The 18,821-nt window shown below is 39.5% G+C and overlaps 2 protein-coding genes across 4 annotated transcripts in view; one reads left to right on the top strand and one right to left on the bottom strand.

The window, feature by feature from the left end:
* Positions 1–18,821, bottom strand: part of LOC135778232 (CAP-Gly domain-containing linker protein 4) — a 132,391-nt gene that overhangs the window by 10,582 nt on the left and 102,988 nt on the right. For both annotated transcript variants that reach the window (XM_065288700.1, XM_065288701.1), the window contains 2 exons: positions 5,349–5,472; positions 5,172–5,236 (listed from right to left, as the gene is read on the bottom strand). In XM_065288700.1, the coding sequence (XP_065144772.1) occupies positions 5,172–5,236; positions 5,349–5,472 (189 nt within the window). The remainder of the gene's footprint in view (positions 1–5,171; positions 5,237–5,348; positions 5,473–18,821) is intronic.
* LOC141280969 (uncharacterized) lies at positions 7,845–18,186 on the top strand. 2 transcript variants are annotated; one of them, XR_012335339.1, is made up of 2 exons: positions 7,845–16,982; positions 17,223–18,186. XR_012335339.1 is itself a non-coding variant. In XM_073812497.1 (2 exons), the coding sequence occupies exon 2, from the start codon at positions 10,979–10,981 to the stop codon at positions 16,532–16,534; it is 5,556 nt and encodes a 1,851-aa protein (XP_073668598.1). In that variant the 5' UTR covers positions 7,845–9,163; positions 9,404–10,978; the 3' UTR covers positions 16,535–18,186. The 2 variants fall into 2 exon arrangements, 1 of the variants encoding a protein (XP_073668598.1); XM_073812497.1 differs by having other exon boundaries at positions 7,845–9,163; positions 9,404–18,186.

Here is an 18,821-nt window from a genome sequence, read left to right as displayed (position 1 = left end):
TTAATACATTAACTACTGTTAACCAATGAACCTTATTGTAAAGTGTTACCAAATATTCTTATATAGGCCTATTCTAAAAAAGATATATATTTCAATATTTAAAAAATTACAGTAAACTAAAATTACACTAACAGAAATATGATAATGCATATTAAAAACGTGAAGTTGTTAATTTGAAGTATTAATTGTAAACACATGTAGTACGTAACACCAATATCTCACATTAGGTGCACTACATTTCTTCCGTCATGCATCCCTCTTTACAGTAAATACATTACAGCATACTTGATTAAATGTGAGGACAGTGAAATTGTACACTTATTATCAATCTTATAATGTACTTAAGTTACTCGGGCAATCAGTACAGGACCTCGCTGGTTTATTTTGGCTTATATAGTAAGTTATATCAAGTTATGTAACTCAGGTTAGCTGATAAAGTAGCATCAGAGTATATAAACATTTGTGCTTGCCTTTGAGTTGCGCGATGACCCTCCTCCAATCGCGCATCACTTTTGTTTTGATTGTAGCATCACATGTTTAACAAAGGGTCCCTTGACTGAAGCAAATCTGATATGCATCCATATGTTTGCTCTTTATCTCTTCTCTCAGACCAGACGCGAACTTTTCTCTACAGTTTATGACATACGCAGCACGCAGATGTCCCGCTACGGTGGCTCAACGCAAGCAATTCAGCGTTTGACATCAAAGTACCGCGAGACCAGACTTCTACATATGCATTTGATTTGCTCTCGCAGTACTTTGATTTTATACGATTGCTCTGCGCAGCGCCAAATGAAGTCCCTCAGTTGTGTGTGTGTGCGTGTAACCTCGCGACCACAGATTCTATCCATCATCACCCTCTGACACTTTCGTCTCGTTTTTATTTGACGAATAAACAATGTAGCGAGTAACGTTAAGTGTCATTTCAAATGTAGTGGAGTAAAGAGTACAAATACCCAATCAAAAATGTAATTGAGTAGAGAGTAAAAGTTACCTATATTTTTGATACTCAGTACAAGTACAAAGTAGCCCAAAAAATACTTAAGTACAGTAACGAAGTACATTTACTCAGTTAATTTACACCTCTGAAAATAAGGTGAATATGTTACCTCTAGGAGACATCATCAGGAAACATAACATACGTTTTAACTGCTACACGGATGATACCCAGCTTTACATCTCCTCTCATCCTAGCGAAACACACCAGTTCTGTAAACTAACAGACTGTATTAGCGATATAAGTGACTAGATGGCACAAAACTTCCTTATGCTAAACTCCAATAAGACAGAGATACTTATTATTGAACTGAATCGTTCAAAACAAAATATGTCAGATTACAAGTTGCCCATAGATGGCTGCACTGTGGTGCCATCTTCCACGGTTAAGAACTTAGGTGTGGTTTTCGACAGCAATTTATCCTTTGATAGTCATATCTCCAACGTCTGTCACACAACATTCTTCCATCTTAGAAATATCTCAAAAATACGCCATATGCTGTCTGCATCAGATGCAGAGAAGCTTATCCACGCTTTTATGACCTCTAGAATAGACTATTGTAACTCGTTCCTCAGGGGATGCCATGCAAATCAGGTAAACAAGCTTCAGCTAGTTCAAAACGGCGCTGCTTACTTGTTCTAAGAAGTATGACCACATAAGCCCAATTCTGGCATCTTTACAAGGCTACCAGTGAAATATCGCATACAATTTAAAATATTACTAATCACCTACAAAACCTTAAATGGCCTAGCACCCTCATATCTTAGAGAATTAATATCAGAATACAATTCATCATGTACACTGCGGATGCAAAATTCAAAATGTATCAAGTATCAAAGTAGAGTATCAAAAGTGTCTAAAGGATGTAGAACCTTTTCCTACTTAGCCCCTAAGCTCTGGAATGATTTGCCAACTGATGTCCGAGAATCAAACAGTCGATCACTTTAAATCTAAACGTAAGACTTTTTTCTTTAACAAAGCATTCACATAATTTGTCTAGTAAATGTACGTATCTCGCAAAAGTTATCCTGTACGGAACAAAGCATTCACATAACTCATCTGGCTAGTATACTAATGCCGCAATAGCTAGCCTGTCTGGAACCGAGCAGATATTAAATCACAACACTGTGTGACACTTGCATTCCATGAGAACAGCCCCTACGCTAATAGGATTTTGTTTCTCTCTCCCCGGCTCGTTCTCGGATCCGAGGACATTGAGACAAACAGACCCAGTTCCGGCTGCCATGGAGGTCAACACACCACTGATCTACTGGTCGTCCTTCAACGTGATGCCCAGTCGATGCCTGACCAACGATCACCGACGGAACCTGTTTAATCTCCTTATCCATTAACATACTGTTTACATCCCATATAAATATAAACAGTATATACAGTTGATATGTCTCCCAAGGCGTTTTTTTCCTTTCTATGACTTTTTTCCTTCTAGGCTTAAAAAAAGTCGGGAGGTTTTTCTCCTAGGGGTTTTTGTCAACCCCAGGGAGTCAGCCGACATTGGCTTAACTTAGCACCCTCTTCTATACGTTACATTATTAATACGCTCGCTTGTAAAGTTTATTCATAGCCGCTGTATTTTGCTACTTATGTTGTCTGTTTTCCCCTGCTTCTATTAATGTAAAGCTGCTTTGAAACAATTACCAATTGTGAAAAGCGCTATATAATAAAATTGAATTGAATGTTTTGTCAGATTCAAACAAATCATGCATTGTTTTGAAGTTTTTTTAACAGAGAATGTCAAAATATAAACAACTCATTTTTTGAAAATTTGCTCATTCAGACTAAACTTGCCAGCATGGGTCACAAAATGATACTCAAACCCTAATGGCTGTATACACTCTAAAAATGGCTGGGTTATTTTTTTTAACCCAAAATGCAGGTTTAAGTCTGTTGGGTTGTTTATTTGGGTTATTTTTAACACTTTATGGTAGTTTCAGTTTTGTAGTTGTTGGGTTAAACCTGCTGGGTTATTATGCTGGGTTGTTTGAAGAGACTCACGTTCTTCGGGCCCTTTGATGTTTGAATTTGCTCAGCAACGGTCGTTGTGAAAGGACAGAGCCACTGGAAGCACTTGTATCAAGGTAAGTTCATATGTTTTTGTGAACATTTCATATGAACGTTTATGTAAATTTCAGTAATTAATTTATTTACTGTAAAATTACAAATTATGTCTTACATTCAAACAATTGATTCAACCTGTTACATTGTTACTTTAATGTGCATAATTTATGATATTTAATAAATATATTTAAACTTGATGTCAGTAAGCAGCCCTTTAAATGATTTTGCAACTGCCAACTGTAAAATTTTTATATTACAGTTTGTAGTTATTTTGCAGTCAAATAAACTTTTATTTGGTGTTCACAATGGTCTTGATTTACAATAAAGCACAGGACAAAAAATAACCCACCAAGAATAACCCAGAATATTAATCCCATTAATGATTAATAAAATGTTGGGTTTTTCAACAACCTGCTGGGTTAAAATGTGTTACCCAACGTGCCGGGTTACTTTAACCCAGCATGTGTTCTGTCCAATATTTACTCAGCGCTGGGATGCCAATTAGGTTGTTTTAACCCAATCATTTTTAGAGTGTATTTTATCTTTAAAGATGTATCTTCTTAAATGTACTACCCTTGAGTACTAATAAAGAATTGTAAGCCTAAAAGTCCACCTTTACATCTTCCACTTTAAATGTTTTTTCTGCTCAAAATTACACCTATTTGGTATGGTTTTTCCATTGGAAGCAATGACATTCCTTGTTTATCTACATGGGTACCACCAGGTGTACCTTTAGTAACTTTAGTTATTCGAAAGGCATGTCACAATGCATAGTTGTTGTTTTTTTTGTTATTCTGTGTTGAAACTATCATGTTTAGAAAGGTGGTCCTTAAAATGTTTTAAACAGTCATTGGTGGGCCGTGAGTTGCAATAGCCTGAGAACCCCTGTTCTACATCACTGTGTATCCTTCCCTGATTAAACAAGCCCCTATGGTGTGAGCATTATGCTACCTAAAGATAACAGGTCCTCAGGTCCTACTCGCAACATATAAATAAATCATAAAAAAGTTGTATAAAAAAAAAAAAAATTGAAACTCATAGGCATAGTGGGATGGAGGTTTGAAATGTAATACCTCGTCAGATGACGTTTATTACTATTTAATACTTTTTAATGCCCTTAATTTTGGCTAATTTCATTTACTACCTTTTAAGACCTTTTACAACCCGCAGGCACCCTGTTATTATTCCCTTTTGAGCTAAAATCTGGGATTCCCTTAGCATACTTCAGTAGGAGGTTCAATAATATTTTAAAAAACATTTCCTTTCCCCCTGCTGTATTGCTACAGTCCCGTGTGTTTAATGTTCACTACATCAGAATTAATTTGGCAAATGCATTTCCATCTGCCATTATTCGCATTTACTTTTTTTCCGCATAATTCAGAGACCACCTCAGGTGAGCTTAAAAACATTTAGCAAATTAAGGGATTTTTGATTGAAATTATTTGATGTGTGTCCTTCAATCGTTTTTGATGCAATACTTCAAAATGCACATCAAATCATGGAAACATGGCAACTAGCTTCCTATTGTCTCAAATAGGGAATAAAATCTGTGTCAGCACCCCCTTATCTACACTCGCTTATACAGACTTATATGTACCCTCTAGATCCCTGCACTCTGCCAACAAACGACATCTTGTGGTGCAATCCCAAAAAGGGAAAAAAATCACTAACATGTACCTTCTCCTGATCTGTTCCACATCTGTGGAATCATCTACCGGTTGCAACAAGATCTGCTGATTCTGTAGCCATCTTTAAGAATCTGCTAAAAACCCATCTCTTCTGCCACCTTACTTACTAATATATAATTTACTATCTTTATCTATACTTATCTTTTCTGTCTTTGAAAAACAGAAAATCACATATGCTCTTTCTATTTGAAAAGTTGTACTTTTGAAGGAAAGTATATACATCTGGCATTACATAAGTGTAAGTCAATTATAAGAGATTTTTTATATATTTAAAGGAACTATTCCTTTAAAAAAAGTAACATATCTAACATCAATCAACAGCCTAATGTGAGAGAAACAAGAAATGTCTAAACATTCTCTGTTCTAAAAAGCAAAAGCAAATAAGACAGTTGATGCATGGGATAGCTCACCTGTGAAAGGATAGTTCATCCGAGATGACGACAGCTCTGACAAACAGTCCACTGAGCCATGAATCCTGTTAGTTAAAACAAAGTAAATGTTCAATGTGATTTCTTTCATATCATTTATACAACTGACATTCTGCTAGAAAACCTGTAAAGAGTGCAAATCTTGCATGGTACACTTGCCTCTGAACTCGTGAGGGTGGGGCGAAGACTCCGTGTTTTGGGGGACAGCTGAAGTATCGCACTCCTCCAACTAAGCCGTCATTCTTTCCGCTTGGCTTGTCCAACTCAATCCCCAACCAAAATCCTGTTAAAGGAACAAACAGCACACAGACGCATTTTGAAAACATAGCAATTCGATTGCCGACCTGGGCCTGGGTAAACAACCTCCAATCTGTAAAAAAAAGTATATGGTGCTACTGAACAACAGCAACTCTTGGTCAGAAATACAGTATGGTGTTTCAAGATTTTTAATATATATATATATATATATATATATATATATAAATAATCAGAAGTTAAAGAAAAAATGAGAACAAAATTAAGTTAAAAGAAAAAAATGAATTAAGAAAACAGAGATTGAGTGCATATGCAGTGAACCAGTGGAAAGCAATACACCACCACAGTCCTTGAGGTACGGACTGCGTCCATATTAAGGAGTCAGATGGAAACAGGCAGAAAAGTTTATTTGCATCGCCTGATGTAGATATCCAACAGAGAGGATATGCAGGGCTTTACGATCCTGGGTTGAACAGTTACCATGCCACAATGTAATACACTGAGTCAACACCTTTTTATAGCCATTGTCTGGCTTTTTTTCACCTGGGCTTGTGTGTGCAGAGTCCAGGTCAGGTCCTCAGAAATGTTTACAAAGGTCCCTTAAAACGGCTCTCTCTACCGATGTCCCACCAATTTTGAGTGGAGTGGAGTTTCACTGCTGTGTCTTCCTGAAGACAACCACCAGCTTCTTGGTTTTGCTGATGTTTAGGAAGAGACAGTTTAACTCACACCATGACAAATGTTTCTCCACCTCGTCAAGGTAGGCTGTCTCGTTGTTGGAGATGAGGCTCAACACTACTGTGTCATCTGCAAACATGATGATTGAAGTGAAGCTATTCAGTCCCTCCAGAAAAACGTGATTATGTGATCACATGATTTAAAGGGATAGTTCGGCCAAAAATTATATTAAACCCATGATTTACTCACCCCGAAGCCGTCCGAGATGCATATGTCCATCATTTTTCAGACGAACACATTTTCAGTTATTTTAGAAAATGTTTTAGATCTTTCAGTTAATCAAATGTGAAGTTATGGGGTCCACGTCCTTCAAGTCCAAAAAATGTGCATCTATCCTTCACAAAATAAATCTAAACGGCTCCACCATGATAAACAAAGTTCTTCTGAGGGTAATCCGGTCGGTTTTGTTGTAGAAATATCCACACTTTAAACTTTATAAACAAAATAACTCGCTTCCGGTAATGCTGCCATCTTAGTCGCTTCTGCATTCAAGATGAGAACTTTACGCAGCTTACGGAGGTTTCTCTGCTGCTGCTGCTCTGTGCCCCAAGCCCTCCGAATTTGTCATACGTCACTAAGGGCCTTTTTACACGTGGTCACTTCATGTGTTTTTGCTGATCAGATAGCTATCTGATTTGTTAAAACTGTTCCATTTACATTGGGCCACATAAATGCGTCTTGGCAAAACGGATATGAACCCGATCTTCACTCCGCCTTAAAAAACTTAAGACGACGTTTATGCAACAAAAAGCAGCACTTACTGTATGTTATACTGTATGTAGGGCAGGGGACGAGCATCTCTTTGCTCGGCATGAGCTGGAGCGAGCAGTTCAGAGCAGCAGGAGAGTGATGCCGCTGTGATTTAACATACAGTACAGGTCCATGACGGGGAAAAGCGTTCACAAAACTCTCTCTCTCTCTTAAAGTTTTATTTCTTTGTTTTATACTACTCTAGTTTGTCATTGGACTCTTTTATTGGTTCTAGGAAGCTTTTTACCCCCTTGTCGTCGCTCCATAAAGCAACGAGAGTGTCTTCTTTGTTTGTTTGCCTATTTGTCGGCTAACTTCCGGGTGACATGTTAGCAGTTATGCGCTGACATATGTGGTTTCATCAACCAGATGTATTTACACTTGTCCAGTTTCGTCTGAAATGCGTCACAGACCACCTCTTGAAGTGGTTTGAGCGATCGGATTTAAATCCATCTCGAAAACGTTTCGGAGGGTAATTACACATGGTCTTTTTACGATTGGATAGCTATCTGATCAGAGAAAACGCATGAAGTGACCAGGTGTAAAAAGCCCCTAAGACAAGTGCGTACACTACGCTATTATTCTCTCCTGAATACAGAGGAGTCTAAGATGGCGGAGCTACCGGAAGGTCCCTACCGTTAGTTATTTTAGTTTATAAAGTTTTAAATATGGATATTTCTACAACAACACTGCACGGATTTCCCTCAGAAGACCTTTGTTTACCATCCTGTGGCCGTTTGGATTTCTTTGGGGAAGGATATATCCACTCTTTTTGGACGTGAAGGATGTGGACCCCGTAACCTTACTCTTTAGCAGCTCAAACATTTTCTTAAGTAACTAAAAATGTGTTTGTCTGAAAAATGATGGACATATGCATCTCCGACGGCTTCGGGGTGAGTAAATCATGGGTTTAATATCATTTTTGGCCGAACTATCCCTTTAACGCATAATCAGCCAAAGTCCACATATTTATGCGGGGCCACATTTTTCAAATACGCTGCACTTTCGCAGCATAAATTGGAGATTTCCATGCGCAAAATATGCAGCAGTTTTTCCCATACAATTATTTACTCGTGGCGCAAAGCCACAGAATCAACACTGGCCGCCTTAATAGATTTTTCATGATTCAAATTTACATTTATATTTTACTGTTACGGCTTAATTCATTGTTGCAAGCGCTCAGCGTGCCTTCCCCCTCCCTTTCTCTTTCATGTTGCATGCAGCGCGCGCCTCTCTCTCTACATAAAACAGTGAAAAGGTGGCAGTGTTTTCAATATCCCTTCCTCCATATACTTTCTTTTTCACGTAAACACCAACAGTCACAGATGGTACTGACAGAGAAGACGGCTGATCGAGTTTATCATGGCTTGACGAAAGGTTAGCATTAGTGTTTCCCACACACACCAGTTCTCTCCCTCTGTATGCCCACGCACGTGTTTTGTAGCAACTCTGTGTTACAGTTACAGTGTATTCTCTCATATTTCTGAATTTGCACTGAATTGTCTGCGCTATACGCAATATAAAATAAAACTCACATTTAAAATGATAAAGTGCTCATAACACAACAGGACATCGATGAGAAGAGCAACAGCAGTACAGCTTCAATGTAAATGTATGGTGAATTTGTCAGATGATGTCACGTTTAGGATTTTAGCAACAGTTTACAAGTCACCAATTTAAATACGACTTGAGAAAAAGTATTAAAGTAACCCAATTTAAAAGTACTTAAGTATTTTTACTCGTACTGAATGTTGGCTCAAAGATGCACTAGTCCTCAACACAAAGAGACATTGTAGGTCATTGAAAACCAAGAAAGTTTATTTATGAGGTTTTATTTCCTAATATAGAAAAGAAATCAAACACCTCAATATTTCGACATGGCAAAACAAACACAGATTAAACATAGCCATAGTCTTTTGACTAAAATTTTATTTAGTTTTAGTAATTTTAGTCATCTTGTAACTAACTCTTAAGAAAGAGAAACTAAGGTGATTTTTCTAAGCTCCATTTTATTTAGTCTCCTTTGTTAATGTAATGAGTGCTCTTATCCCGCCCCCTAGTGGAACGTTAATTTCGCACCTAGAAAGGTGGGACCAATTAGTGAGACGCACACACGGAAAAGGAAAGAGCGCATTCTGTTTGAAAAACGCTCTGAAATTGTAAATATCGTTCTAAAAGGTTCTCAAATACATGAATGGATAATTTAAGCACCTAGCTGGAACGGGAACAAGGTACTGTGTTTGATTTGTTTAATGTTTATATGTATTAATATGTGTGTTAATCTATTTGACTGTGAAGAAGTGTTTAAATGTGTTATCATCACTTGTGTCTTGCAAAGTTTGTTAACATAAGTTTTGTAACATTGTTAATATTGACTGATGTAATTTATATCTTTTTGTAATATGTTTGTTCATGTTGGATAATGTTTATGTTCGTAAGAGCTGATTTTATGTTATTTATCTGCCCTGTAGCTCTTACGGTGTTTCATGAAGAAAAGGTGTAACAAAAGAAAGGCAGATTTGTGTTTTTAAAGGAAAGGCTAACGGCTGAACACAAAATAAAGGCTTTTTGAAACATCAGTACGCTTCACCATTGTCTGGCTGGGGTTTTGCTACAGTAAGAGCTTGACCCGCATCGATTCCGACGACCGTTGTCTACAACGTGCTACGGAGGGTCTTTACCGCGCCGGTTACCGCTTCGGTTACATCATCGTCATCGCGCCTGACCTATTTCGGACAACTGTCTCACAGATTCGGTGCAATGGTCAAGTACAGTCACATTTACGGACACTGATGCAGGACTGTGAGTATTAATCCACTATTATATAGACAATAGTACAACAATACGGCGAGCAACGGATGAACGGCTTCTCAGACGGAACATTTAATACTCACTGGCTTACCAACAAGAGCAACAAAATAAACTGTGATTATATTTGCACTCATGCCTCTATGCATCTATATGGACTCTTTCTAATTAAAGACATATAGATTTTTGTTGTTTGGACTTTGCATTTATATACCTAGTTAACAGTGTTTATTGAGGATTTAATATTTACATTTTCCTCACTTTGGATTTAAGAACGTTGATAACTTGTTCATTGTGATTTTACACTGACATTTATAATTTTTCTGGTGTCTATATGTACATGCATATGTGTCAGCAACTAAAATTTATGTTTTGATATTTTATGTTTGCACATTCATATCCAGAGCTTTACCATATCTGCTAAATAGTCTTTTTCTGCCATTAGAGTTTACAAAAAATTCTTAAGTGATAATGTCAGAGTTAGGAAATGAGATAGAGGTGGAGGAGCAGATGGTTGGTCATCAGCATGATGATTTACAAGATGGAACCCAAATAATGATAAACCCATCAGAGCAACCAAGTCTAAAGGAAACTAATGAAGGTAAACAACAATGTCTAACTGATCGCCAAGGCAAACTTAATAAGGAGGATAATGCTCTTGAAGGTCCAAGACGATCTGAACGCACATGCCATCCTACAGAGAAGATGCGCGTATATCGTGATGAAGAGGCCAAGAAAAAAGAGAAAAGGTTGTTTGCCATGTACGAACAGTGGAAGCTCCACACACGAAAGGCAAGAGATCAGCTAAAGACTTATATGTCAGAGAGTCAGCTCTGGCCTCTCATTGAAGAGCTTAAAGGTGCTCTAAGCGAATTGAAGCGTTTTAGACCATAAAACATTTTTTGTTACATACCGGAAACATCTCCTCACTATCTGCTTGCTGCCTGTCCGCTGATCAAACTGTAAAAAAACGCGATCTCTGTAGACAGCCCAGGCTTCACAAATGGCAATATCAACAAATGGCCAAACCTAGCAGCACAAAACAAAACAAAGTATTCCAGCCAATAAACGACAAGAAGGATTTGGGGGTGGGGGTTGGGCGCGTTCATGAAAGCACGGAAGGGAGGGGGGGGGAGTTAGCTACGCTCTGTCTGTTTGAAAACAGTTCAAACATCAACAGGAAGTGACGTCGCACATTATTCGCTTAGAGCGCCTTTAAGAAAAGTAAAGAAGATGTAATGAACATTTATTTTGAAATTCGAAATCTCACTACACCCTCCACCGACATAAGAAGAAGAGTTGATACGTGTGAATCTGTGACCACAGAAATCATCAACATTGCATACAGCAGAGCTATAGATGAGGAAAGTGGATTTAATGAGCAGCAGGAGAGACACCGCCTTCATGAACTGCTCCGCCACGACTATGCAAAGTCGGTCTATGGATCCGCAGCCTCTTTCATAAGTCACAGCCAGTCCGATCACTACTCCACTACTTCATCCATGACAGCAAAACGTGCGGAGGCAGCAGCTGAACTAGCAGAAAAGGAAGCAAATTATCAGATGCTGCTGGAGGAAGAAAAGCAAAAAGAATCTATAAGAGAGTTAGAGGAACAACAACGCAAGGCTCTAGAGGTACAAAGGTGTGAGTTGGAGCGATTACAGGCAGCGAAAGAGATACGGGCTGCTCAAGCAAAATTGAAGGTTTATGAAAGGGAGTCTGAACAAAAGGATGCTTTCTATCTCAAAAAGGAAAGGAACATGGAACCAAAGAAAGTACCTGTAACTACCGCGCCCCTCTCTCCAGTTGCAACGCCCCATCATACAGATCTACCCTCTCTCACTCAGCTCCTTCAAGACAACATAGCCTTAAATAGGCTTTCTGTTCCTGAGCCATTTGTCTTCAATGGGGATCCCATACAATTTGTTGAATGGAAGGCAGCATTCACTTCACTCATAGACCAAAGGGCAATCACGCCAGCCGAAAAACTATACTACCTGAAAAAGTATGTTGGTGGCCCAGCACGGCAGGCTTTAGATGGCAACTTTTACCGAAATGACAATGAAGCATATCAAGATGCATGGGACAAATTAAATCGTCGCTTTGGCCAGCCATTCGCCATTCAGAGAGCGTTTCGAGAGAAGCTCAGCAACTGGCCGAAAATACCATCAAAGGATGCTGAAGGACTGAGACGCTTCTCAGATTTTCTGAATGCTTGTCAAGATGCCATGCCTCATGTGAAGGGTCTCGACATATTAAACGATTGGGAAGAAAATCGGAAGCTCGTTCACAAGTTACCGGACTGGGCAGCTTTGCGTTGGAACAGACAAGTCACGCAAAGCCTAAATGAAAATCAAGAATTTCCAAGTTTCAAAGAGTTTGCTAGATTCACGTCGGATGAAGCTGAGATTGCTTGCAATCACATTACGTCATTTCATGCCCTTCATTCATCAGATTCTTACACTGAGAAGAGAAATCTCAGAGATGTGAAGAGAAACAAGGCTAGTGTGTTTACCACTCAAATAGTCACTGACAATGAAAAACACAAGTCGGAACAGAGGAAAGTTAAGACTTCATGCATCTTTTGTCAAGATAATAGACACCAGCTACACGCATGCTACAAGTTCACTGAAATGGTATTGGTTGAGCGACGCAACTATATAAAGGAAAAGAAACTCTGTTATGGATGCCTGAAACCCGGCCACAGCGTGAGAGACTGCCGTCATCGTCTTTTCTGTGACCACTGTAAAGGAAAGCATCCTACAGCCCTGCATGATGACAACTATAAAAGAGAAAGGACTGCATCAGAACCAGAGACAAATATAGGCGCTGCTGCAACGTCACTCAGTATAGCAGGCGTAGGCTCATCAAACACATCTATGGTGATACCAGTTTGGGTTTCATCTAAAAATGACCCAACCACTGAGAAACTCGTCTACGCACTACTCGACACTCAAAGCGATACTACATTCATTGACCAAGAAGTGAGTGATGGTCTTAATGCTGACAAGTATCCAGTGAAATTGAAGTTGACGACTATGAGTGGCAGGGATACGGTGCTCACAAGCGAAGGAGTCTCTGGGCTTCGTGTTAGAGGATATAGTTCTGCAGTTCAAGTTGATCTTCCTGTCACCTACACAAAGGACTGCATTCCTGTCAACCGCTCTCACATTCCCACTTGTGAGACGGCTAAACAATGGAGTCATCTGACCGAAATAGCTGATGAAATACAACCACTGAAGGACTGCGTAGTAGGCCTTTTAATCGGCTACAACTGCTCAAGAGCCATGGCACCAAAACAAGTCCTTTTAGGAGGAGATGAGGAACCCTACGCTGTAAGGACTGATTTAGGATGGAGTATTGTAGGGCGCTCACTACATACCCAGGATACATCTAGCTCACACCATCTGTGTCACAGAACTACAGTCAAGGAGCTACCTCCATTAACTCCTACTGACGTCATTCGCATTCTAGAGTCTGACTTCAAAGATGGCAATGATGACAGCAAAATTGTGTCACAAGACGACATCACATTCCTCAACATACTGGATGAGGGAATAAAGAAAAATGTGTACGGGCATTATGAAATGCCTCTGCCCTTCAAAACCAGACCCAGCCTGCCTGACAACAAAGGCTCCGCTATGACACGCCTCCTTCACCTTAAAAGGAAATTGCAAAGGGATGAAAGGTATAAGGAACGTTATGTTGAGTTCATGGAGGAAATCATCGAGCAAGGAGATGCTGAGCAGGTCAATGACGGTGGGAGTGAAGGGGAGAGATGGTACATTCCCCATCATGGTGTGCCACATGCAAAAAAGCCAGATAAACTTCGTGTAGTGTTCGACTGCTCAGCCAGATACAAAGGAACAAGCTTAAATGACCACCTCCTCTCTGGGCCTGACATGTTGAACAACTTAAGTGGAGTTCTCATCCGTTTCCGACAGCACCCTGTTGCGTTGATGTGCGACATTCAGAAGATGTTCCATCAGTTTCATGTGGCCGAATCTGATCGCAACTTTCTGCTCTTTCTTTGGTGGAAGCAAGGAGATTTGAACTCACAGCCCATCGAGTTTCGCATGAAAGTGCATCTGTTTGGTGCAGCCTCCTCTCCGGGATGTGCAAACTACGGGATGAAACATCTAGCTAAAGAGAATCGCGACATCTACACTCAGGGCTTAAGATTTGTGATGAGGGACTTTTATGTAGACGATGGACTCGCAAGTATCGAAACCACTGAAGATGCTATTCAGCTTGCCAGGGAAGCACGTGAACTCTGTGCCATGGGCGGTCTCCGACAACATAAGTTTGTATCTAATGACAGAAAGGTATTAGAAAGTATACCACTCTCTGAACGAGCCAACAACGTGAAGGATATGGATCTCTCATTTGATGAATTGCCACTTGAGAGAGCTCTCGGGATTCAATGGGATGTGGAGTCTGACCGCTTCAAGCTTAACGTCAGCCTCAAAGAACAGCCTGCAACACGACGCGGCATTTTATCTACAGTGGCTTCTCTGTACGATCCTCTTGGGTTTGTGGCGCCAGTCGTCCTCAAAGCAAAGATAATTCTTCAGGAGATGTGCAGACGAGGTACTGGCTGGGACGATCTTCTCACTGATGAGCTTCGACCAAAATGGGAACAATGGAGAAGTGATCTTGCCCAATTAGATCATTTCACCATATCCCATACCTACTCACCTGCTGGATTTGGAAGGGTCTCCAAGACAGAGCTGCATCACTTTTCTGATGCCAGCATGAAGGGTTACGGCCAGTGTTCATACCTGCGACTTCAAAATGAAGAGGGAGATATTCATTGTGCTTTAGTTGTAGGAAAATCACGTGTTTCTCCAACCAAGATCACAACCATCCCAAGACTAGAATTGACAGCAGCAGTTGTTTCCGTGAAGATAAGCAACATGCTTAAGGAGGAATTGGGATGTATTGACGCAGAGGAGTTCTTCTGGACCGACTCTAAAGTGGTCTTAGGATATATAAGAAACGAAGCACGACGATTCCACACGTTTGTGGCTAACCGGATACAGAAGATTCAGCTAAGCTCAGCCCCACAACAGTGGCGATATGTTCCAACAGATGAGAATCCTGCTGATCATGCTTCCCGGGGCTTGACTGCCAGTGAGTTTTTGTCATCTACCTGGCTCACTGGGCCTAAGTTCTTATGGAACAAGGAAATAAAGGTGGCTACAGACGAAGTGCCAGAGTTAACAGTCGGAGATCCAGAGGTCAGGAGTGTTCTAGCGCTCATTACCAAAACCACAGAACACGTAAGCCTCGTTGATCGCTTGTCCAAGTTCTCATCCTGGTCGCTGGCTACACGAGCAGTTGCACGCATTCTCCGGCGCATAAGGAATAACAGATCAAACAATCTTACCACTGTAACAGAACGAGAAGAGGCAGAACATTGCTTAATCAAAATTCTGCAGAAAAATGTGTATCAAGAAGAGTTGAACCTGCTGAGCAAAGGAATCCCTCTACCACGGCACAATCCTTTACATGCTCTTGACCCTTTTCTCCCCAACGATGGTGTTCTCAGGGTGGGAGGAAGGTTGTGCAACTCCTCTCTTCCCAATTTCATCAAGCACCCTGCAATCATTCCAAAAGATCATCACATCACAAGGATGATTATTGCCTATAACCATGAGAAGATGAAACATCAAGGTAAAGGTCTGACACTTAATGAAATAAGGCGCAGTGGCTACTGGATTATAGGAATTAACAGGGCTGTTGCATCCTTCATTCGTCAATGTGTCACCTGTAGACGGCAACGCAGACCTATGGAGGAGCAAAAGATGGCCGATTTACCTCCTGAACGCTTGGAACCATCCCCTCCTTTCACTTTCTGTGGCATGGACTGCTTCGGGCCATTCCTTACAAAGCAAGGAAGAAAAGAGAACAAGAGGTATGGTCTTCTTTTTACTTGCCTAAGCTCCCGTGCCATTCATATTGAGATTCTTGAAGACATGACGACAGATGCTTTCATCAATGGCCTTCGTTGTTTCATCGCCATACGTGGTTCCGTTCGTCAGATCAAATCTGATCAAGGAAGCAATTTTGTGGGAGCCAAGAATGAGTTCAGAGAAGCTCTAAAGGAAGTTGATGCAGACCGTCTTGCTGTATTTCTTGCAAATAAGCAGTGCGACTTTATCATGAACGCACCCCATGCTAGCCATGCAGGAGGGGTGTGGGAAAGACATATAAGGACCGTGAGAAGCGTTCTAAGATCCACTCTTGCCCTTTCCTCTGGTAGACTAAATGATGCTTCGCTGCGAGCCTTTTTCTATGAAGCTATGGCTATAGTCAACAGTCGTCCTTTGACTGTTGACAATCTCAGTGACCCCCATAGCCTCGAACCACTCACTCCTAATCATCTTCTGACAATGAAATCGGTCCAGGCCTTACCTCCTCCTGGTGAATTCGTTAGAGAAGATATTTATGGCAAGAAAAGGTGGAGACATGTTCAATACCTTGCAGAACAGTTTTGGAGTCGATGGCGGAAGGAATATCTGGCCAACATTGCTCTTAGACAACGCTGGCATGCTCCAAGAAGGAATTTACAGGTTGGAGATATTGTAATCCTGAAAGGAGAGGATTTGCACAGGAACGAGTGGAGATTGGGTAGAGTTTCAGAAACCACTACTGACAAAGATGGACTAGTACGGAGAGTTAAACTCCAGCTTGGTGACAGTAAGCTTGGAAAGAAAGGAGAGCGTCTTCACAAGTTGTCAGAAGTTGAGCGCCCCATCCAGAAGCTTGTTCTGTTGCTGGAGTCTAACTAAATCTGCTCCTTCCCTCTATAGTGCATAATATTACATAGTTGCCGTTAAGTTTACAACTTTGGCATAAGTTGTCTTTGTTCTTATACAGGCTTTGGGAAAGCAATTTTCAGTTGAAATCATTCGTGCTTAATGTTCTCTGTGTATGTTCCATTATTCACTCATGATTGGTGGGAGTTTAACTAACTCTTAAGAAAGAGAAACTAAGGTGATTTTTCTAAGCTCCATTTTATTTAGTCTCCTTTGTTAATGTAATGAGTGCTCTTATCCCGCCCCCTAGTGGAACGTTAATTTCGCACCTAGAAAGGTGGGACCAATTAGTGAGACGCACACACGGAAAAGGAAAGAGCGCATGCTGTTTGAAAAACGCTCTGAAATTGTAAATATCGTTCTAAAAGGTTCTCAAATACATGAATGGATAATTTAAGCACCTAGCTGGAACGGGAACAAGGTACTGTGTTTGATTTGTTTAATGTTTATATGTATTAATATGTGTATTAATCTATTTGACTGTGAAGAAGTGTTTAAATGTGTTATCATCACTTGTGTCTTGCAAAGTTTGTTAACATAAGTTTTTTAACATTGTTAATATTGACTGATGTAATTTATATCTTTTTGTAATATGTTTGTTCATGTTGGATAATGTTTATGTTCGTAAGAGCTGATTTTATGTTATTTATCTGCCCTGTAGCTCTTACGGTGTTTCATGAAGAAAAGGTGTAACAAAAGAAAGGCAGATTTGTGTTTTTAAAGGAAAGGCTAACGGCTGAACACAAAATAAAGGCTTTTTGAAACATCAGTACGCTTCACCATTGTCTGGCTGGGGTTTTGCTACACATCTAAATTGATTTAGTTTTAGTCTAATTTTATTCAACTAAATGCCATGAGATTTGAGTCTAGAAATCTACATTAAATTAAATTTAAACCCATTTAATTTTAGTCTAGTGTCATTGTGTACTTGAATGTGCCATGCTGACAAATATATAGCCTAACTTTGTGATATAAATATATGGTAACACTTTACAATAAGGTTCATTAGTTAACATTAGTTAGCTACATTAGTTAACATGAACTAATAATGATCTGCACTTATACAGCATTTATTAATCTTTGTTAATGTTAATTTCAACAATTACTAATACTTTATTAAAATCTTGTTAAAGGGGCAATCAGTAGGATCTACCCCCATCTAGTGGTGGAATTGTATTTTGCATTCAAACGAACAGTGCTTACTAGCTCCTCCCCTTTCCAAATGCGTGTTGCAACTACGGTAGCCGTTATGTAATCGCTGATCTCCTTGTCCGTTGCAGCTGGTTCACGTGTTCTGAATGAAAATGCGTTGTGGAAACGCGTTGGTAGGCAAGTGCTTTTTGTCCCTCTCTTCTATTATAGTGTGTTAATACGGAGGAACGATATGGATGCCTCCTTCGACATACCCGTTCAATGTAAGTAAAGAGAAGAAATTCTAAGCTTACAAAGAAAAGTCAGATCACTGGCAGAGCTCATTTGACACCAACGAGGACATATTTATGAATAAAGACATTGATTTTGATTAATAAAACACAAAATCCTACTTATTGCCCCTTTAACATTAGCTAATGCACTCTGAACTAACATGAACAAACAATTAAAGCTTACATTTTTATTAACTAACATTAACAAAGATGAATAAATAATGTAACAAATGTATTGCTCATGGTTTGTTCAAGTTAGATAATACATTAACTAATGTTAACTAATGAACCTTATTGAAAAGTGTTACCATATATTCTTATATGAGCCTATCCTAAAAAAGATATAATCTTAATATTTAAACAATTCCAGTATTAGAGTCCAGTAGGTTGTTACAGTTAATATACAGTAACAGAAATTTGATAATGCATATTAAAAAGTTGTTAATTTGAAAGATTAATTGAAAACACATGTAATACGTAACACCACTATCTCACATTAAGTGCACTAAATTTCTTCAGTCCCTCTTTACAGTAAATACATTACAGCATACTTGATTAAATGTGAGGACAGTGAAATTGTACACTTATTATAAATCTTATAATGTACTTAAGTTACTCAGGCAATCAGTACAGGACATCGCTGGTTTATTTAGGCTTATAGTAATTATATCAATTTATGTTCCAGCTCAGGTTAGCTGATAAACATCAGTATATAAAACATTTGTGCTTGCCTTTGAGTTGCGGGATGACCCTCCTGCAATCGCACTTCACTTTTGTTTTGATTGTAGCATCACAAGTTTAACAAAGGGTCCCTTGACAAAAGCAAATGTGATATG

Source organism: Paramisgurnus dabryanus, chromosome 17 (genome assembly GCF_030506205.2).
Source record: "Paramisgurnus dabryanus chromosome 17, PD_genome_1.1, whole genome shotgun sequence".
Lineage (NCBI taxonomy): Eukaryota > Metazoa > Chordata > Actinopteri > Cypriniformes > Cobitidae > Paramisgurnus > Paramisgurnus dabryanus.
The sequence above is the reverse complement of the archived record's forward strand: the minus strand, read 5'-3'. Positions and strand labels throughout refer to the sequence as shown.

What these genes read in the sequence shown, in the direction of transcription:
- LOC141280969 (XM_073812497.1), top strand. Translation starts at nt 10,979, where the DNA reads ATGAACATTTATTTTGAAATTCGAAATCTCACTACACCCTCCACCGAC.